The following is a 23,717-nucleotide window of genomic DNA, read 5'->3' as shown; positions in this document are numbered from 1 at the left end:
AGCACATCCTTACTGAATTTCAGTCAAAATAGAGCATGAGGAGTACGTATATTAAATAAACATTTGGCCTCATGTACATGGGTCCTCAGCTGAATTGGCTTCTATGAAACTGCGATTGCATGCAAGGTCCCGGAACAACTTTTATAAGTTTCAGGTGCACCCACATTGCTTTCTTCTTGGTGCCCCCCCCCAGAGCAGGGGTCATTGGATCACGTGGTGATTCTGTTTAATATTTGATGAATCATTATCTCATTTTACCCAATGGCGCCATCGTTTCACCTTTCAAACAGCGGTGCACAAGGCTCTCAGATTCTCCACGTTTGCCAACAATTTTTAATAGTGTCATGCTTACATTTGCTTCCATTGTCATTTCTTGATGACACAAGGATCTTAAATAAGGCTAATGCCAACTTACGTATTGACATATAGTTCTAATAATTTAAATGTTAGCCAGTATAATTCAGTTATCTATACTTTATTTATTGTGTGTTTATTTATATGTGTGTGTTAATTGAAATAGCAGAGTTTTAGGTGTCAGTTTGAAACTTCCCTTTCCAATGACAGCCAGCAGTCTTAAGTCATTGGAAATGTTTTCTGAAGTGACAATTATATGGGTAGATTTTGTATTTTCACAAATGAAATATTTAATATGTAAGTGAATGATAGCAAAAATTCATGCAAAATGAGATAAAACTCTAAATGAAAATCTGAGTGGAATCTATTTTGTCAGAAACTTAAAAGAGAAATTTCAACTCTGAGCAACTCAGATCTAAAAATCATAAAGTGGTATTGTTAAATGAAAATTTAAAAACAACACTGTTCAACTAATTCTAACATGAGGACAAAGAAATTTTTAAAAATATTTTATATTTTTGTGAAAAAAGAAAAAGAGTGTTTTGTTTTCAACCACTGAAATTCTGGGTTAGCAATCTGTATTGGGACCTGGAGATATATGGATTTCACAGCTGAGGAAGAGACAGAGTTGGAAAAAACTACTTTATAGCATCCTATGAATAATTTTTTATTGAACTGCTTTATTTTTTCTGAACTGCCTTGCTTGTGAGCTATTTATACATAAGCTATAATTTTATATGAATAAAATATTATACAAACTACAATGTACTTTAATTTAGAAATTGTGATACTTTCTTCATAACAGAAATACAGGTAATAACTGTTAGACTCCAGGAACTTCAACAAGACCTTCCATAAAATTTTTCTTGCTTTTGTTAAGTCAAGAAGACAGAAATTTCAATTATTTACTTTATAATTTTAAAGTGTCAGAGTCTACTCTCTGAACTAGGAAACCTGTATACTCTGCTTCTTCAACCGAAGATGCTTACTTCTTTACGGATGTTGGAAAGCCATTTGCTTTAGTAATTGATTTGTTGTTGTTTTGTTTTGTTGGTACCTGGGATCAAACTGGGGGCCTCGAGTTTGCCAGGCAGGCACTTATGCAGCTGAGCTAAATCCTCAGCCCCTTGCTTTATAATTGAAATCTTGTTTAAAAGGTGTGTCCAACATGACAGTAAAAGAAGGACAATTAGGGAAGTCGAAGAGAAGGGGAAAAGAGGATAGGGGTGGTGGGTGTGCTCAAAACCAATCATATTCAGGTATGGAAATGTCATGACGAAACATTAGTGTGTTCAATTGTCATGTAACAATAATTGCAATGAAAATGTATGTAATAATTCCATAAGGCCCTTAAGAGACAAACATTGTAGTCATATGTGTATTACTCGCAATGTGTTTCATTTCACCAGCATCAACATCCCTGAGAACACTATAATAATACAGAATTTTTAACTGGTAATTGAATGAAAGAAGATTAAATTAACTACTTGACCTTAAATCAAACATAAAAGTAATTTTTGACACTTAACTAAACTGTCTTGTATATGCTTTACCTCAGAATAATCTAATGAAGCAGAATTAATTCATTCCATATGTTGATTGAGACTGTCTTATAAAAAACCCTTTTGGATTAGAAAACATTGTTCTTTCTAAACAATAGTCTGGTCTCAATGCTGATGATTCACTGATAACTGGGCTTTAGTGCTGCATAAAACTATTATAGAGGAGGGAAGGGAGTGTTTACATAGATGTGAACTAAAATCTGTTGCATAATCGTATTCCCTGTTGATGAATAACAAAAATGTCACAGACTATGTTCCTTATTATAGATGAAGGGAATCTGGGGCAATCAGGGAAGTTGAGTCATCTTTCTTTTTCTCTGCTCTCTGTTTGGTTGGTAAACTACAATGTCATTCTTGTAGCGAAATAAAAATTAGAAGCCTGCCAGTAAATAGTTTTTCCTCCCCCAACTAGATTTCAGTAAGGAACAAAAAGGAAAACAACGATTTCCAACTTAAAACTTACACCTTCAATTTCTCTTCTAACTCAAGGTGAAAATCCTGTTATCCTGTTAGCTAGGTTAGAGTCAAACCTTATCTATCAGAAAACAGAAAGAACTCACAGGTTTGCAGTTCAAGTCACAGGTTTGCAGTGCAAGAAGGCTTAAAAGGTTATGACCGGTAGAACTAGAAGAGAACCATAGGTGTCCACTAAAAATATCAAGTTAAAGTTAAATTATCAAGTTAACATTATTCCACAGTGGGGAACAAACCTTCAAGACAGGAGACTATTCTAAAATAAAATTTGAGAAGTTATTAAAGCCAAATTGATGACCTCTATCATGACTAATTGTGCTTTTGCTTTGCAGTGTGTATGTACAGAGAACCATCACTACATGAAATTGGAGAGAAGCAAGGGCGTTCGAGGAAAAGTTCCGGAACACCAACCATGAATGGAGGCAAAGTTGTGAATCAAGATTCAACATAGCTGTGAACTCTTTCCTTCTTCCCTCATCATCCCTTCTCCTTCCCTCCCTTTACCCTCCCCATTTTCTGCCAATAAATTTCACCCAAGGAGAGAAAATTAAAATGGCAATGCAGGACCTAGTAGCTAAGATTCTGCACAGAAAATTTCCCTTGTTTAGGAAAAGAAAATTGCACCAAAGCTTGCCTGTTGCAATGTGGTAGAAAATTCACATGCACAAAGATTAGCACAAATAAAAGCAAAGGAAAAAAAAATAAATCAGGACTCCACAAACAGTAATTTAAACTGTGTTGTTATTACTAGAGGGCTAATTGTAACGAATGCATAAGTATAATAAAGATAAAATACAGTTATTAAAGAAAGGGTCATGGAGAATTGAATTTAGAGATTGATGTTAGACTCTAACGTGAACTGGGTAATACTGTGATGTGTGCTTTTGTTTGATTTTGTATTTCCTTTGGGCATCTGGAATTGACACAATTACATCCTGTTTCTAGGGTTTTTTTAAACCATAAAACTAAATATGTATGAATGATACTATTGCAGTGCTTATATAGTATGGAGCCAGGAACCATTTAACATCAAGAAAACTTTAAAAATGACTCTTGAAACTGTTAAGATTTCTTTTGCAAATGAATGCTCCTATGTTGAATCTAATGGTATTCAGTGACTTAGCCCCTTCATGAAAAGTTTCAGATTCTTGTAAGAGATACCATATTTTTATCAAAGGTACAGATCCAGAGTCTCATTTATTTTTGGCCATTTAAAAAAGCAGTTACTGTCATAATTCTGAAGTAAAACCTGGCCATTCTAGGTCATTACTATGTCCAGGCAGTAAGGTATAAACTACTTGGCCTTACCTTTTGAGCTTATTTTCTGTTTTGTGAACTCATTTGAGAGTATCATGTGTATGTCTAGCTGTCTCAGAGAGTTTTGTACCATATCTTGCAGCAGGAAAGGAGAAAAACACATTTTATATAAGAAAATAAGTCTGAGGAAATTCAGTAAAAAGTGGATTTGCCTTTGTACTCTGCTGCAGTTTTGTGTACATAAGATTTCCAAACTCTACGGGAAATCCAAAGGCATGGTTGTGAAATTCCTAACTTAATGTCTCAGGAAGACAGTGGGTTTTTGTTGAGTATATTCTCATTTGTAAGTCTAGTTGAGAGAAGGGTCCTAGTGGCACAATGAATTTTTAAGGACAGACAGAAACTATATGGAATTAGCAGCTATGACTCCAACCGATGGAGTTATGAGTGGCCTGAGGTACTGAGAAAGAACTCAGTATAGAAGCAAGCAAGCACACAGTTAGGAATACCAAGGTATTAGAAAAATGCTAGCAAAGAAACAAATGTAACATAATTACATTGGACTTAAAAGATACTTAGCCCTACAAACCAAGAATGGTATAGAGATATCCAAATTCAAACAAAATAAACCAGAATGTTTAAAATGTATGCAGATTTATGGGTATTATTAATAAGAAGATTAGCATGTAACTTCTCCTATATCTCTACTGTCCAGCATGTACTGTTCCAATTACAACTACCTAAAATATATACACTTTGCTGAAACGCTAGGCCCTCACCTGAAACCTTGCCATTGGTCACTATGTTCTTTCAAGATTGACATAGCCTCCTTCACTCTACACAATCAGTATCCTTCAGCAGTGGTTCTTGTCCTTCACTAAGTTCCCTACTTCACCTTATCAGGAGGTTAGGAGAAGAATAAATGGAATAATTTGGCTAATAAGTTCGAAGAGTAAACATCCACACATCTAGCCAGAGATTTTGAACACGTATTTATAAGAGGTACTTGTTAGATCAAAATACTTTGGAAGTTACAAATGAATATATTTAGATTAAAACAACAACTACTATTAAGAAGAATCCTATTTTTCTAGGAAAAAAAAAGCTACCCTTGGAGAAAATGAGGATGTGTGTACATTTTCCTTGTTACTTATGATTCAATTTGATTATGAATACATCTGTAACTTCCAGGAACAAAAAAATCCCAAGCACAAGGGCTTATTTTTCAAAATGATCAAGAAAGCTTAGAGGTCACAGTCTCTTTTAGCATGAAATGAGCAGAGCTTTTGTGGTGATGCACATATACCCCTCACAGAGCTGCTGTTCACAAGTAACACAACTGAGGGAATCCACACTCATTTACCCTAACAATCAATGACACTAACATACAATGGATTGTATCTAGCCCACTTAATTCTGAAAAGATATGCTAGAGGCATGAATCCAACAAAATCTCTTCTTCTATTTTCAGTGGGTGTCTGTCATTTAACATTTATAGTCCTCCTTTCTGAGAGCTCATTCAAACTGGGGATAGAATTCAGTGGGGGAGACTTTTTTTTTTTAGCATGCAGGAAGCCTTGGTTTTAACCCTCAGTACTGGGGGGAGAAATCTTCTATCCAACCAATCTATATATATTCTCCATAGGATGTTAAGTAAATATTCTGTGCAGAGAAATGCTTTGGAAATTTGTTTTATTCATAACTTGTTTCAGAGAATCAGTTGGAAACCTCATATTTCTTTTGCACATAAGCTTGACAAAATTATGATCTAGAACACAAAATAAATGTTCAACAGCAGCTTGTTTTATAAATACATTTATCTCTTTAATGGGAAGAGTCAGTATTTACTGTGTTCCTAAAATATTACCAATATAAATCTAATTATCCAATTCCCTCCAACAATGTGAATTAGGGTTTAACAGTTATAATACTTTGTTCTTCAAGGTTATCATAATAAGATTTTTACTTTGATTTTCATTGTTCTAATTTTCTGGGTCTTAAACTCATTTATCACATATTCAATTTTAAGTGGAACAAACTTTTTGAAATGCATTGAAATACTCCTAGGGGGAAAAATGGTGTTTAGTAGAAATTTAATACTAGCTCTGTAAATACAAGTTAAGGGAAGGTCACTGCAATGTGCTTCAGAATCACTGGGTTTGAGACTGAAAACAAAACTTTAAAATTTAGAGTCTTACAAAATAGCCTGCTGGTCAAGGTGCTTTGTTTTTAAGCTAAAAATTGGAGATATAGAAAGAAAAAGTGCTGGTGTTCCATTTGTTTTGAGGTTTTGTGTTTCAGGGAACCAGAAGATAGCCAGCTGTCCTATTCTTGGTCATGTTAACAGTTTTGACTTTGAAGTATACATATGAAATTCATAACATTTAACCATCATGATTTGGCACAATAAAGAGACATCATGTAATTCAGTGTGATTCTTTTGGGGCCTCTTTCTCTGTTAAACATGTTTTCTTAGAAAACATGATTCAAGAACCTTGCAGTTAAGACAATGACAAGGTTATAGCTGGATAATCTAAATCTGTGGCACTGAGGTGCCACTAATAAGACATGAGAGTATTAAAACAAGAGTAAAGGAAGAAGAGTGATCGATGGTTGTGTTTTTAAAAGGCTGAAGGCCCTAATGTAGGGTCGCTGGTTTCTTGGTGAAGAATAATGGTTTTAACATAGACCCAGCAATATCAAATTCTTTCCCCCTCGTGGCTTAGTCGGCAAGGCCTTGCTCTTAAGAAAGTTTCCCATGACATTGCTTGAGTTCATCTGCACAGGGTGACACAGTCAAACACAAATTCCCTGTTCATTTTACCATCATTAAAGGATGAGGTTATTCTCTGTCATAAAATTGTAAATAGGATTTTTTAAAGTCAGAATCACACTTAAAACAGTGGATTGTTCTACAAATATATATGTATATATAACATATGCTTCCTAGATGAGATATATTATATAGAGTTTATATTTGATTTGTGGTCTTTAGTCATAGGTAATCAAAATAAAGAGATTTGAATGCAAAACTTTATATATAAATGTATATTTCTAATGACAGTACAAATTGTCACTTTATATTGAAAAAGAAATACGTGGGAACAATGATCAAAGCACATATTCTGTCAAAACTTCAATGATTTTTAATTCCCTCTAACTCAGAGATAATTTTTATTTCTAAAACGTTATCTTGAAAAGTTCTACTTCCCAATACAGACTCTATGATAAGTTATGTGGATTGAAAATTTATGGTTCGGTGTCTGGAAAAGAAAGTTACATGTTGATCTTTATTTGTCAGGATTTTTCTGAAGCCCAAGTGAAAAATTCAATATTTAAATTCAAACTGTGTGAAGCTTAGGGATGTTTTGGGAGGATATACTGATCATCAGTACCAAACAGAAACAAAAATAAGAACATTTTCCATGACCATAGCATTAAAGTAATGTTCTAAGCAACACTGCATCATTAAATGTTTTATTAGTTGGAAAGAATGAGCTGATATTTGTTGGTGTTTGCTCCAAGCACAATTTAAAGACAGTGTGTCCTTCATTTTATTCAAAATTGTTCAAAAAGTCTAAAATATATTCCTGTAAGTAGAATTGGTACTAGTTCCATTTCAAGGTTAAATGTTACAATCTTAAATTGACACTGAAATGTTTAATAAACATGTTACATGAGAAACTAAGGAAATTGATTCATTTTTGCATAAAAGCACAGATTACTTAAATCATTGGGGTTTTTTTTTGAGATCAGATTTGTAAAATGTTTTTACATCACAACTTTCCAAAAGTGAAAAGAAATTAAAGCCTTGAGATACTCATGCATGTAGACACTTTTTTTAAACATTAAACTTCTTTGAGAAGTCTCTTTTTTATGTGTGTCTATCCTACAATGCGTTGCTGAATGATTGGGTCTTATATAAAAATGATCAAAGATGAACTTACAGGTGGGACCTAAGTCAAATTTTATTGAACAGTCAAAGGAAAATATAAATCAACTCTGCGGTAGCCTGGCAGGTTGCTTTGTGAGGATTAAGAGCTAGAATACATTCATGATTTCTACTATGTGTAATTTACCAACTAGGCACTGGGTTGAGTTTGGGAGTCATAAATCAAATTACAGTTTAAAAATCTAATAAAACCCTGGTACCGATAAAAACAAAAAAGACAAAAAAATCTAATAAAAGCGACCAAATAATAGAATAGCAGATTCATATTAAATAAATATACTACCAAGGAAGTACATGCCATTGACCTTAAAAAATAAAACAAAGGGAAGATAGGGAATCTAAAGGAGTATGTACATCTCTGTAATAAAGTAAACATGGGGCCCTAAAATAGATAAAATGGTTTGAATAAAAGGGATATGTTCATGACAATTTATTTGGAAAAATATTTGTGAATGAAGCAAAAGAAAATATTCAGAAGAGGAGGTAGCAAAAGCTGAACTGAGATATACACAGATCAGAGTTTACTCCAAGTTTCCTTAATGCACTCTTGAAATTCATTTGCCTCTTTTTATTTGTTAGGATGTTTCTAGTTGTTCACAAAGGACCCCCAAAACAGATTCCTGATTCTTTATTCAGAAGTTCATGACATCCTCGTGGAACTCAGTCCTCTCAGCTCTCTTCCCTTCATGTATAATAACTTCCCTCTTTAATGTCAGAAACTCTCTTGGAAAGTGCAGACACTGCACATTTATACCACTTGTTCCCTCTTAGTAATCCCTGAGTAAGCATCTCATAGCTCACTGGTTCAATTTGAGTTATGTGTGTACACTTCAGTGAATCATCATGGCCAGGAATTTGAGAGATGATGACAGTTTAAGTCAAACAAGGGCCTTTTCCAAGACCAAAAGGTTGACTGTCATTACCCAAAAACGTGGTTCCCTCAGACACTGCTAAGTGCCTACAAAGCAGGAGATAATATGTCAGTCATTGAAAGAGAAACAAGTACAATTTTAAAGAAAAGTGGTAATTCTTGGTCAGCCAATCTATTAAGGGGCTCATCTGGTCAAGAATCAGTACAATGTATCAAATGCAACCAACTAGCTGGGATGGTGGGAGTCTTAAGTAGCCAAATAGGAAAATGGACCCCTCTAAAAACATACTAGAAAGTAAACCGAAGCGGCAAGACAGAGATAGAAAATGTAAGTTTACTTGAGATATTTCGAGGAATTATATTTTTGAAAAGGAAAAGCACTACATCTGACAATAGCGCAACAAATCTGGACTGTCCATTGGTTTTAGAAGACCATCAGAGGCCCAAGCTATACTTTCCAGCTTGGGCCTTCTAGTTTCAGAAGTTTAAGCCCTACCAACTTGTTATTACCTACCAAAGCACTGCTATGATTAGTGCATCACAAAATTAATAATTATAGGTTCTAAATTAAATTCAGTACTATATGAAACATTGAAATTATTTCAGCCAGCCATTTATGTTGTTCTTGAATCTCCTCTCCATATAATAGTGTATATTTAAACCCTTTAAATGATGATAAATATATCAGTGTCCCAAAGCAGCATATTCCAATTGTGTGCAGTAAAGATTTTCTATTTATATTAACATCCAACCCATGGATCAACTTCCAAAAATACACTGCTTGATTTTCCACTGACTTCCATGTTTGACTTTTGCAGGTGAACTAATACATTTCATTTGAAAATAGTGTGCAACCTCTTAACACAGGTGTTCACCATTATTTTTCTTAGGAGCTTAAAACCTTGGCATTATCTTATTTCCAACACTTCTTGACAAACTTAGCAAAAAGACAGTGTACTTCAATGACAATGCTGCATCTCTAATATGCATACTCATATATTATCCCTGTTTACCAAATGAAATTTGCTGTCCTTAAAAATTTGCCTATGTACCAGAGAAGTGTGCACAGGTGTGTAGACATACAGACGTACACACAGACTATAGTAGAAAATAGTCTTTATTATATGAATTGCATGTTAATACATTCAAGCTTTGTCTCTCTCAATCCTATTTTCATTTCTTCCTTTTTTAGGTCCATTTTCAGAATGCCCTGCTCTATGGTCAACTGGGTTAGCTCTTAACTAACTTATGATTTTTTCTTAGTTTTTCAATATTTTTCATTGCTGTTGTGGATGTAGCTTTATCTCAGAAATTCACCTCCTAATAGATTTGCTTAGCACATCACCTTACTCACTGAGAAAACACTAGGTTCAATAAGATATTTTTAAAAATGTTTTGACAAGGCTAAAGGCAGGTGCTTCAAATATTACTTGAAGCATTACAAATCATAAGGGCAAAAGTATCTTCCTTTTACTGTTGCATGTATCATCAAGTCTAAGACAAAGGAAAAGAGCAAACAGCGAAACAGATATGGTAACCCTTCCAGGAAACCACCTTCCTCAGCAACCTTCATTTTTTAATTGACTAAACTGCTTCCTGTCAGTATGGAAAAAAGAAGGATAATACAGGATAAAGAATTAGTGTGAACTCCCCTTGAACTTTATACTGGACGTGACCACATCCCTTTCATCCAGCACATTCTTCTGCTTTAGCAATCAACTTCACTGAGAGCAGCACCAAACTATGAAAGTACACGTCTGCAGGGGATAACTGATTCTCTAAATGCGGAGCGTTTTCCTTCCCGAGCCCCTGTAGAACAGAGAGCAAACTGTTTATAAATAATACACTGTTGAGCATTCCTTATAAACAAAAAATAGTGAACATACTGGAGTTAAGAGATGAGTTTTTCTTCCAGCACTGTGGCTTACAATGGACTATTCCTTAAATGATGTCCAAGTTTAGTTTTCAATGATCTAGCATAAAGCCTGTTGGCTCAGTTTAGCCAGGTGACTACGATAACAGGCATTTAAAATCTCTATGTGGTGATCTCACTGACATGCAATTCCACTCACACCATTAATCATAGCCAGTGCTGGCTCATTTCACATGTGAACTGACCACAGAGTTATAGACAAGGAAGACATGGACATGGATGGACTATCAACTCTCTCTTAAATGTGAGAGCCTGGCTCAAAGTAACTGATTACCACTTAGAATGTAGATAATGCTGTCTATGAACTTACAGATTGCTGTCTACCTCAAAGTTACAGAGCACGTGAGGACCTGAAACTTCAGAAACATCACCACTTCTTTTCTCTACATTAAATACCAGGTCTTTGACAATTATAAAGTGTTGCTTTTCCAAGTGAGCCGCTCAAAGAAGAAAATCATCATTAAGAATACATAAAATGTTTTCATTGCAACCTTCACTATTTCAGTAAACAAAAAGTAATTGGTTGTTTCAGCCTCAGTATATTTATTTAGATAGTTAGCAGACAGATTTAATTCTCTCTAAAGTTTGGAGCATATTCAGGGGCTTTTACCATTTACCACATATTACAATCATCTGAGAATTTCTTAAATATGTAAAACAGGTTTCCAAAAACAGTCCTAATGTGAGTGGCTCAAGAAAAGGTAATTCTCATATTTATGGTTTAAAATCTCCTAAGGAAACACGATTAATAGATATAAAGTGTTACTGAAGACTACAATATTCTAGCGTTTCAGAGAATTTTCAAATTGTCTATAAGGGTTATGAGCAGATAACCCCCTTTCTGACAAAGCCTAAATAACTTCAATAACAGGAAATATTAGTGCTAAGTCTCTAAATGTTCATCCCTTATACTAGCTAATCCCCTGGATATGATACAGTGGTTTACTTGAAGATTTTTTTTTTTTTTTTGGTTTGGAACTTAAACTTATATATCTTGCTGAATCAAGTTGATTCAAGGCCAATATCTTCCATTTGAAACCAGAGAGATATTTGCTTAAGCAGTCCCTATATGTCAGTACTTACTTCATGCAAACAAATTTTGGAGGTGACAGATTTTAATAAGCATTCCTGCTGACTTAAAATAATACCCTCCAAAATCTGATGTCATGATTTCTGGTAGGGAATCTATTAAGAATCTGGACTTCTACAGAAGACCAGTTTTGTGTCTCACTCCTTCTGTAAGTGTCCACAATGATAATTTGCATAGAGTGAATATGCTAAGATAGACTTCTGTACACCATAACTTATCTGATCATAAGCAAGAGAAGAAAAATCTGTTTTTGTTCCAGAAAACTAGGGGGCCCATAATTGCTTGCTGTATAATCCATAATATAGTCCATTTTCCCTGTATAACTTCAGCCCTTGATTTTATTTTTCCCAGAAAAAACACAGCTTGTCTCATAAACCACCTTCACTTGGCCCAATGATCGAGGAGGCATAGTAAAAAACTTAAGTTAACGTTGTCCTGATTTCCAGTGCTCAGAACCTGCTGAATATAAGATGTATGAAGCAAAAGAATATATATGGATAACGGTTCTCTACCTTTATCAAAGGGGAAGCCCCCTCTCAGGAAAACAGGGAAACTTGGTCACATTTTCCCCAGTAGGAGATGACTGGAAATTGGATAAGACTTCTTTTAATTATTGACTTGTGCATCCATTTAATTGAGGCATAAGATACCTAGATTAATCATGATTGCTGAGTGTACCTATGAAGATGTCTCCAGTGAGATTAGCATCTGTATCTGTGAACTCTACGTAGAGCAAGTGAATTCTTCTTAAGGTCTTCGTACAGTGTCTAAGACATTGAAGGTCCCAAATAAAAACATGGAGGAAGGAAAAGTTTGCCCTCTGGCATCTTGTCTGTTCATGTGAGATGTGGGTTTTCTCCTCTCTCACACTATGATTCACATTATGGTGCCTTGTGGCTTTCAGTCTCTGTACAACCTGGTTTCCTGTGTGTCCAGCTTAGAGGTGGCAGAGAGGGAATTTCTTAGCCTTAACAACAGTATGAGCTGACTTCTCATAATAAATCTCTACTATTAACTTTCTGTGACCTGCTATCACAAATACTTGAGATAATCTTTTGAAGAGAGGACGTTCACAGAACTTTGGCTTAACAGTTCCTTTCATTCCCTTTAAATGATGCCACTTCCTCCTGGAACCTTGTCTCTCCAACCTCTGGGTGCCTTTCTGGTTTTTTTTTCTTTGTCTTTAATTTTCAGCAGTTTGATTATCACACATTTGATATGAGTTCATTAAAGTTTATCCTCGCTGGCATTCACTGAGCTTTTTGAAACAGTCTAATTCTTTGATCAAATTTGGGATATTTTAGCTAATATTTCTTGACTTCTTTTCAGCACAGCAATTTCTGTCCAGTCCTAGGACTTCAGTGACATGAAGGTTAAATATCTGTGCTCTATCTCACGTATCTCTAGGGGTCTTTTTATTATATCAGATGTTTTCCCATTCATTTTTAGGTTAAAGCTTTTCCATTTATCTTCAAATTCCTTGGTTCTTTCTTCTATCATCTTCATTCTGCCTCTCAGTTTTTCAAAGAAAAGTTTTGCTTTTTATTAGTAGGTTTTTTTTTAGCATTTTGTTACTGTTGTTGCCTTTACAGTTCAAAAATTTCTTCGCCATTTATCTTTTATTTTCTATTTATTTGGTATACTTTATGTTTTTCCTTTGGTTTCAGAGTTGAACAGTTCCATCATTATCATCTTACAGTGGTATCTGTTGATTTAGTTTCCCCATTGAAGCTGAAATTCTTTTGGCAGTTTGTATGACAAGTAATTTTTATTATACCTATAGTATTTTGAATATTATTCTATAAGATTCAGGATCTTCTTTAAATCTTAAGAATGTTGACACTCGTTTCTTAGTAAGCCATCAGCTCAGTTAGGATCAAACTTGAGTTTCAGGCTGCCTCTTATGCACTGTGATTGTCAGCTAGAATACTTTTCTAAGCATGCTTTGGTACAGCCCCTGAATTATCATGGTCCAATTTAGAATTTCTTCAGCTTATGCTAGTCTGAAAAATGACACACATTCAATAGAAATTATAGTGTAAATTGTGAACTTTAATCTTTTCTCAGCATAGCAATTAGCTTGTAGTGCTGGGCCACTTGACAGGGAGCTGTGAGGAAACTAATCCCCTGCTGGAGACAGCGGTTAAGTCATGATTTCTGTAGGTGAGACGTACTGAACTCATTTTCCATGTACTGTATTTTGAATTTGTGACAGGTATATCAATATGTAACCAGATATGAAATCCAAAAGCATCTAATTTGGATCTGTCCAGTGTTTGTTCCACCTATTAGCTGGTCTCAAGACATCTGCAGTAGTGTGTGTGTTTAGTTCTGTGTTTTTCATGCTAAACAGTATAAAATTCACTTCTGCACTAGTGTGGAAATTATTTCAAAGATTACAAAGAGTGATTTGGAGTTGATTTCTGAGTTCCTGATCTTCCACACCCGCCACGCATTCCAGTTCCTTGGGCTCTCCTATATTGTCTTTAAAAGGGAAGATAAATTTTTTGGTTAATTAGTGCATTTCTGAGAAGTGTTTAAATCCAGGACTACACATTGGAAGGACAAGCAGAAAACAAACAAGCAAGTCTCAAATTGATGTGTAACACCCACTCCACTTTATTGAAACTAAAAATACCAAAGACAGAGGAAAGATAGAGAAAAGACGTAACCCCATACTCCTGTGGACATCAGAAATGCCAAACATTTGCTTAGGATTAGGCCATGGTAGAACAGAAAAAAGAGGAAAAATAAAATTAAGCAAGTTCTACATAATCTCTGAATATTCTTCTAGAGCCACTTTTAGAGGGTATCTCCTAAATGCTTTCAACTCCTTTGCCTACTGGTACATTGTTTGGAAAACAGTAGGAAAAAATAAATGATGAAATTGCCACTGATTCATTAATAATTTGATTTATGACTGATTCTTCAAATTGCTACTTTTGAGTCCTCAAAGAATTGACCTATGTGTTGTGCCTACACTTAACTCAGTGCAGAAAACAGAAAGTGGCTGATATTTACTTTATGTTGAGTAGCCTGTACCCCTCATATGCTAACTCCAAAAGTTTATTGATGTCTGTTTTCTGAGCAAAAGTATCCTCTTGGCATCAAAGATCCCTTCTAAATGAAAATGTAAAGTTCCAAAAAATAGAAATTCAATAAATAATATTTTGGCACTCTACTAATTTTGTGTAAGTTGGAGAAAATTTAAATATATTCCAATAAAACTCAATTGTCACCTGAAACTAAAATCGTACATGGTATGCTTTGAAACTAGAGTTTGAAACTGAAGACAAATTGTATAGCTAATTTCACCTTTCTGTTTAGTCCTGAGCATCAAAGTTAAAAATTTATTAAGTAATCAAATGACCCTTAACTGAACATTCGAAAGATCATCCTGAACCCACAGTATGAGGTATAGTTACAACTCAGTGCTTCAAAAGAAATATAAAAGCCAGTCATTTATAGAAAAGGTTCAGAGTCAAAATACCTGGCCTTGTTTTTCCCAACAAAATATGCAGCATGCCTCAGAGTAAATGGGACACCGAGGAAGGTCCACAGTAACTGCTGTTCATGGTACATTTCCTCTGTACATACATAATATTCTTTATACATGATCTAGTCAGAGTCACCCTCACTTGATAATGCTGTAAAACCTGCCTGCAGAAAGAGAGAGTGGGAATACATTGCTTCTTTGATACCTACTTAATTATGAAATATAAAATGCTAATAAGTACATATATACACTATCTTATTTTGATAGATCCTTCAAAGAAAATATTATTTAAATTAAGGGGCAATGCTTCTAATATCACATAAGAGTTTTTAAATGTTAGTAAATGTTTTCAGAACTGCATGTAGTCATCTATACTTCGTGAGTAAAACTTGATAATATACTACAGGTAATAAAACTGTTGTGTTTCCTCATAGGAAAAAAAATCACATTACTTTTCTACCAGAGATATAATTTGATTCTTAGACTTTTCCTATTATCTTATTGCTATGTGCATTAATCTCTTCTATTGGACCATGGAACACTCGAAGGGGATTTGTTCAGCTAGGTTGGCACAAAACAAAATTTAATAAATGTTCATCAAATTGTTTCAAGTATGAAAAAGGTCAATCATAAAATCTCAATAAGATCTAATGGGCTTTTTCACTAGCCGTATGAGAGAAAACATTTTTGCCAGACAGTTTTAAGGAACACTTACGAAAAATTCATATTCTGGAAAATGAACCATGCCATTTAACTGGTCTATGTGGCATTCACTCTACTACTGCTGGTCTTTTCCTGCCTCTCTTTATGCAGTTACTTTACTCGTGAAGAAACATGAGCCAGTAATCTTAAGTGGAGCGTGGGAGTCGTTTCTGAGCAATCTTGTTAATATATAATGGACTATATGCATATATTTTAATGCCTGTGTAAACTTCTAAACTGCTCTCCTGAAGTCTATATATTGGATAATCTAGTTACATGCCTTTTTTTCCTGGGATTCTATCTAAAATTATTTCAGGGCTACATGAAACCTTCTGAAAGTTCAGATTTAATAAGAAAGAAATTCTTATTTGGATCATCAAAAATCTCCACTCTAGCAATCTGTGGCTTCTTTAGAAACAAATGATATACAGCAGCATTGTACAATAAATAAAAAACCAGATGAACCATGTATGTAATTTTTAATTTTCTAGTAGCGATATTTAAAGGCAAAAGAAAGGAAGGAAGAAAGAAATCAACAGGTAAAACTAATTCTTTTTTTAAAAAACTAATTCATATAATGAAATATAAATAACTCAATAAATTCAATACTTTCAACATTATAACCAATGTGAAATAAACTAAACCAGAATAAAACCTTCCCCCATCATTTTATAGCAAGGTTTGTAAGTTGATGTTTCTATATTTCTAGTACATCTCAGTTTAGACTAGCATCATACATGTTCTAATACTATGTGTGGCCAGTGGCTATCTTATGAAAGACACAGATTTAAAAGAAGCACAAATCTAAAATTTTGAAGAGCATTGCAGTACTCACTTCCTGCTTATAGAATATGTGACTATCCCCCTACAGTCCATGAAGATGCTTCTTTAACCAAACGCTCTCCAAGTTCCCTAGTGTCCTACATGGCTTAGTACCCCTTTCTTCATTTCTCTAAGCCTCTGGCTAATAACACTGTCTTTTTGCTTTAGTCTTAATGGCATCTCTTCCCACGAACTCATCCTGATTTGGAGATTTTCATCCTCATTCCCGGGGATTGCTTCCTTCTTTATACAATATATTTCCTTCTGTATAATACACACTTTATCTTGCCATTCTCCATCTGAAATTTATCTTGTCTCCTTGATGTTTTGACTAACCAATTCTTTTCAGGTCTTAAATTATATGCCTTTTTCTCAGGAAAAAACATCTCTGAATCACAAACACTGGGTGCTGTTTTCACAGCATTACTATGGAGCTTCTCCAACCAGTGAATAAGCATACACATCAGGGATACAGCTATGTGCAAAGTACGAAGTTGGTTACTCCTTGAGTATGGTTGAGTGTATGCGTGACTGTTTAAATGAATGAGAAAATGAAAGATCAGAAAAAAGTGAGTGAGTTTCTCAAAGTCCTGAAGGTGCTAACGGGTAAATCATGGGTAAGATTCCAATTGAGTTCATGCAGCTTACATGTTTAAAGACATGACGATCGTAAGGAGATGCAGTCAATATTGTATGGAGAGCAGAGTATTAAATATCTGCTCATTCAGGATCATTGCACTTTCTCATTTCTAAAGGTAGCATAAAATATGCACTATTGATGGAATGTCAACAGAAATCAACATCTCAGCCCGTAGACCATGCTTGTCATTCAGTCAAACTATGCTTGGGCCCATCTGCCAAACCGTTGTGGATTCACAAGGAGAAATGCTTTCAGGTATTCTTTGCCATGCTGTGTATGTTGCCAAGAAGAGCAGGTAGTGGGGTTCCTTCAGCAGGGAGGACACCAGTCATTTAGTTTGATAATATTCATAAATATGCAAAACAAAAGAACAGAATTTCAAAACATATAAGATTCTACCATAAACAGATCAGATATCAAAGTGATCATACTTAGAAGTAAGATAACAGTAGCAAGCAATTGAAACAAAAGAAAGTTAAATAGCTGCCTTATATAGATCTCCCACGATTAATTTAATCCTCAGAAATTGAGACTCAAAAATTAGAAATAAAACTAAAACTAAAAAACAAATAAATGTCTATATAATTTGTTTTAAATATTTACCTTTTCTGACATACACACTTTTTGAAGTTGTACCTCTTTTAAAATATATTCCTTTCTTTTCTTTCCTTTTCTTTTTTTCCTGTTATTCACCACTTCTTTCTTTTCCTTCTCTTTTCTTCCTTTTCCTCCCTCTTTGTTTTCTTTCTCTATTCTCCTATTTTGTACCCTCTTTTTCTGGCCTCCTTCAACTCTTTATTTGCTTTCTGTTGGCATATTTAGCTAATATCAAGAGGTCCCTTTAGGAGGAAAAAAAAAAAAAAGCTCTAACGGATATAACAGCAAGTGTGTTTAGGGGTGTTAAATAGCTGACTATATTAATGTTTTTGGATCATTGAACACAGCTGTTTGCAGGCTCTCTGTTTGAATGTCCACTTTGTATTCTTTGATACTGTGATTTGAGCAACTATTTCCAAGATGATAATATGTAATCTATTAACAGGTGATTTCTTACTGTTATGGTTTTTTTTTTGTAGTTCTGTATTATGTGTAACCTTACACCGCTTTGTTTTGTTTTGTGTTTTTCTCTTTTTCCTCTTAAATAAAATTTAAAAAAAATTAAAAAAAATGTAAAAAAAAATTTAAAAAAAAGGAAAAAAAAGAGGTCCCTTTAGAGATGAACAGCTGTGGGGAAGCTCTACAGACTTTAATAAATTACAATATAATCTTGCCAGTCACCTAGTTTTTCAGGCAGTGTTTTGTGGAGGCACATCCACCCTGTGGTCTACGCGAGTTGACCAAATTATTAGCTAACAAACCATGTGTGTGCTTTTTCTAGTTTTTCTTCCATCACAGTGTGACTCCTGGGGAAGCATTAGTAATAGATGTATTTTCAAATGTTTACTGAATTCTACTTTATGAGATCATCTGGGAAAAATCATTCATTGATTAAATTGAGATGTTTCACCACACTAGTGATAGAGATAAAAAGACAAATACAACAGAGTTCTCAAATAGAGTTCTCAAATTCTGTAAGACCTCACTCACGTGCAGCAAGTCATTTCATTATAAAACTAAAATTGATAGCCTTAGGTATATGATATCCTGACATAGTAACTTTTCCATCGGTTTTATGACTACAAATTTGTGTTTTTATATACTATACTTGATTCACAGCCAGGGATCAAGTAACGAGGAAATCAGAACAGACCATGCCAACTAAATTCTTTATAAGAAAGGCATTTGTACACTAATTTCCCAAAAAACAGATTCAAACTTTGGAACACTATCCTCTTTTACTTTGTAAGTTAAGAAGTAGTACTTAAAAATATAATCAAAAATAATAAAAATTTAAGAAAGAGATGAAAAAATTGACTTAGTTGTGACATAAAGTGTCTGACACATGAGTCCTCGTAGGCCCACATTCAGTTTTGCTTGGAGGAACAGAGATTGTTTCATGGAAAAGTGACCTTTGAAAAGAAAATCAGCATTGAAAAGATGACACCAAAGAACAAATGTACAAGGGCTCCCTTCCAAGACGCAAAAGGGAAGACCTCTTTCATTACCTTTTTATCCCATCCTGAGTATGAAGTGATTCGTTGGCATCACCCACATCCAGGTGGGTCTTCCCACAGCAGTTTGCAGTCTAAATGTGAATCATGCCCAGATCTAGGTGCACCATTCATCTTCCAGGCATTTCTTAGTCCATTCAAATGGACAGGCTACAATTAATTCTCACGGTATTTTCAATTACAACTATCTACTTAGTGTTTTCTCATTCAGTGCCCTCGGGGTTGACTTAAAGAGCATTTAAATTTATCTCAATTAAGATGTTAAAGAGTAAAAATTGCTTCACATGTGGTATTAATCCAAATGCATTAATATTGTCACTGCTTTTGAAAAGTTTGATATTAGTCCATTTGTATCTAGTTTCCACGGTGAAAAATCAGAAATCTGCTTCTTAATGAGCCTTTGTCCTTGGTTGTAGATAGACTAAAAGAGCAGATTAATGCATTGTGACAAACTTGAGAATATATGTGGCATAATTCAAACAATTGTTTCTCTGTAACCACAACACCTGTTAGATTCTTATTTTATTGATATAAATGTGAGACATTAATATCATTCTTCTTCTCTGATTTCTAAATATTATCAATTGTAATTGAAGCTTAAATAAAATTTTCCCTAGACTTACAACTTAGATTCTTTCTAAATTATTTGAGAGCCAGAATATCTATAGGACATATATTCTATTTACGTTATGAATTTGATAGATCAGTGCTTTAATGTGACTAAATGGGAACATTAGTTTTCTAAGTTTCCTTTCTTATAGGCTTCTGAGTCAGAGTTGACCAGAATAAAAGTATGCATGAGATACGGAAGAAAACACAGGAGTGGGAGTCACTTCTTTCTGAAAGTCAGAATGATTAAACACACTGAGTGATGATACAACTCACTGGTGGCTTTCAGTGTCCGCACTTGGTCACCTCTTCATGTCTCATCCCTGTTTCTTGCTGTTGACTCCTTACACATCTGTATGCTTGGGATTCTCAGAAGTAGTAGAGGTGACAGCTCTGATTCTTCAACACCCCCAATTCCAAACCTTAACCTTCAGGTCCTCCCACAGTTGTGTAACACCCAGTTCCCATAGGAAGCCTTCTTTCATAACCTTCTCATGGTTCTAACTTTCAAGATTGACTTCTGATTGATACAGCCCTGTAGGTTACTTCATTCTGGATTCTAATAAGGAAAATGCCAAATATTATTCCTGACTAGTTTCCCTTTAATTAACTCCTATGACTCATGATCCCCTTGATAAGATTGGAAAATTTCATTTCCATGAAAATTTAACTTCTTCTTTGCCCTTTATGAGAAACAGGGAAAAAAATTATACATTACCCTCAGAAATGTTCTAGATTCTTTACTAATTAGCTTTGAAGAAGACCCAACTCACTAATAAATGTCAAATACTTAGAATTAGTCTTTAGTTATTAAAATAAATTGCAAATTATTTTAACTCATACACAAGTGTGTTCATTAAAAGGGATTATACACGTTTATGCAATTAAAATGACTACTAAAGAGAACAAATTATATAAAGCTAATTTTGAAATAATTTTAAAAATTAATTCCATATAGTGAATTGTATGAATGCTTGACAAAATGAAGTTATTTGGGGGGATGTTTATGAATGGACAGAGGAACTCACACAGGTGTAAGACTGGTCCTCATCTCAGTATAAACTCTAACCTAACTTGGAGTCACAGTATGTGAGTTAGCACAATAAGATGGAAGGTTAAAATCTACTAAAATATAAAGGACACTATGTAAATTGCTGGTACAGAATTCTGCAGTTTCATTTATATCTCTTCAGTAGATATAGGAGGGCAAATCATAATAACAATATCTGTCATACAAATAAAGTGAGTTTAAATTAAAGTCAAGGGACTGATATAATTCTACAACAATGACCAGAAGGGTTAGATGATCCCTCTTTCCTTTATCCTCTTCTGTTTTGGCTCACACTTCTAAGGGTTTCTTCCAGATAAGAGCTAATTTGATAAAATAATCTATAAAACCTTGTCAGTGAGGTTTGCTTGGTTCCCAGGCAACAGATGCTTATTTTAAATATGGTCTCTCAGAAGCCGTGATTCATCATTGCTGTCTAAATCTGAAGTGACATTTAGAAACGGAGACTTTTCGGGAATAAGAGCTTTCTGTGGGTTAATCAACGCAATGCACCATCTAGTAATTAAACATCCACGCTGTGCTCTTACACTCATGCACTCACCAGGAAACAGGAGCCTGGCCCTTTGCTCACAACAGATAATCACAGATCAGTCCCACACAGTCTCCTGTCTTGAAGTTCCCTGCATCAAGTAATTATACCTGCTTTTACTCTGATTCAGAATAGAGTAATAAGAAGTAACATAAGACAGACACAAACTAAATGTTAGAAAAGGTGGTGAGAAGTGAATGATGGAAGCATTGCTTGCAGTTAAAAGAGGAAGGCTCTACCAGAAATACAAGTTTAGGCCATAGTATAGGTCTTGGGGTAGCCTTCTACAGTGATGGTTTTTTCCCACATCTCAGTGATCGAACTGATATTTTCCCTCATCTGAAGTTCACATATTTGCTCCTATGCCAAGAATAGCCACAAAAAAGTGCCACATACCATTTTTTTTATATCTTACTTCATTAACTTTGTGCTGGTTTTTCTCTTCCCTTTTTTTTAGTTACAGCACTGGGTCTGTCCTAACAGGAAATTTTCCTAATGGCATCCACATACATCTCAAACTGATAATACGAAGGATGTGTACCATCTGACACACTCTCAAACATCAGCAATGGTTCACTGCTGTGAAAATGAGATAGAAGCAAGCAAAATATGGTGAATCCCATAGTGCAGGCTCGACTTTATGCCTAGGTATAGAATGTGGAATTTTTGTTTTCTCCCAGTGATCAGAACTCAGCTATTGGGATTTAATTCTGTAAAAGCTGGTGCTAAGAAATTAAGGGAGAAAGCATTATTAGATCAGGCAATAAATGAAGTTCCTCCTAGTTTCATCTTTAGGAATCAAGAAAAATGTTGCCTTTATATGAAACTTAACTTAACTCAGTAAGAAGCTTACCAAATTGTATGTAATATCATCTTATTCTACATTTAGGTACGTTTACTTTTATTATAATGAATACAGTTCTTTACTGTTCAGTGTACTTCTTTGTGAATTTATTAAAGATTTATCTTTTTCATAACTAAATTTGTAGAATTCTAAAATATGTGCAAGCTTGAAAAGCCTAGACATTTATAAATCATAGAAAAAATAGAAATTATATTGAACCCTGCTTAATAATTCTCAAGTTAATTAGAGTCTGCAATAAGAAAGAAGAATTATAGAGATTCTGCAGCCTGGATCACAATAACTTGGTGACTTGAAATACAACAAAGGCAAAGATTGCTCTAAAATGTCAGTCTGAGGAAATCTAGTGAAAGAGGTGACAGTGCGGAGGGACCTAGCTGAGTGGGGCCCCAAGGGGCCATTGTTCCCTGAGAGAGCAGAGAGCCTGGGGCCGTCACAAACCATGGGAAGAAACAAGAGTGAAGATGGTGCAAAGTATGCACTGATTTGGTGCTGTGAATGTATAAATAGAAGGAGCTGGTGCTGATGAAGAACAGGAACCTCAAAAGACTAAGGGGAAAAAGAATGAGGAAGAAAGCAGGACTTTGCTGCAGTTGATATTCTGAAAGACCTGGAAGCATTGTCTTTGAAACCAAGGCATAAAGCAGACAGAGAAATTCTGCAGTGATGCAGAAAACAATGATGAAAAATTCACTACAAAACAATTTAAAAAAAAATTAGAGGATAGCAGGTCAAAAACCAAAGTTTTGATGATAACCATAGTGAAGAATCAGAAGATAGTATTTAGAATCAACAAAGATTACAAAACCAAAGGGAAATACATTTTGGGAATGATGATGACAATGACCATGATTTTGAGAAGCTTTCTAAAAAAGCTAAAGGGAAAGCTAAGAAGTCAAATTAAAAGTGAGATGGTTCAGAGGATGTGACAAAGACAGCAGAAGAATCCAAGAGCTTTCTAGAGTAAACTCTTCAGGTGAAAGTGTTAAGGCTGAAGTTTTACAATCTAGAAAAGGATTGGAGAGGAATAAAATTAAAAATTCAGGTCGTAATGTCGACGGTGAGAATGAAGATGATGACTCTCCCCTCAAAATTAAGAGAGTGGCCAAAAGGAGCCACCAAAGGAAGCGTGCAAGAGAAAACAGCGAGATGAAGAAAAGCAAAACTGTGGAAGCTGAAGGAAAAACAGGAGTTAGAAACAGGCAAAAAACAAAATCGGGCTAAACAAAAAGAATCACAGAAGAGATCTGAAGAAGAAGCTGTCAAATCCAAAGTGACCTCTGCAAATCCAAAGTGAGCCTTTGCAGAGAAGAGAGACTCCTAGAACTGCAGAAGATGACAATGAAGGAGATTAAAGACAGGTAAGCAAGAAAGCAGGGCCCGG

At 34.8% G+C, this 23,717-nt stretch overlaps 1 protein-coding gene and 1 pseudogene across 4 annotated transcripts in view; both read left to right on the top strand.

Moving 5' to 3' along the window:
* Positions 1-7,331, top strand: part of Fgf12 (fibroblast growth factor 12) — a 509,492-nt gene extending 502,161 nt beyond the window's left edge. For all 4 annotated transcript variants that reach the window (XM_063261238.1, XM_063261239.1, XM_063261237.1 and 1 more), the window contains one exon: positions 2,723-7,331. In XM_063261238.1, the coding sequence (XP_063117308.1) occupies positions 2,723-2,841 (119 nt within the window). In that variant the 3' untranslated portion in view covers positions 2,842-7,331. The remainder of the gene's footprint in view (positions 1-2,722) is intronic.
* Positions 7,332-19,190: 11,859 nt separating this feature from the next.
* Positions 19,191-23,697, top strand: LOC100715827 (eukaryotic translation initiation factor 5B-like; annotated as a pseudogene).
* The last annotated feature ends 20 nt before the right edge of the window (positions 23,698-23,717 follow it).

The sequence above is a fragment of the Cavia porcellus genome, unplaced genomic scaffold, assembly GCF_034190915.1.
Source record: "Cavia porcellus strain 051 isolate PalLab524CR breed Dunkin Hartley unplaced genomic scaffold, mCavPor4.1 scaffold_14, whole genome shotgun sequence".
NCBI classification, from domain to species: domain Eukaryota; kingdom Metazoa; phylum Chordata; class Mammalia; order Rodentia; family Caviidae; genus Cavia; species Cavia porcellus.
This window is presented reverse-complemented; position numbering and strand designations above follow the sequence as displayed.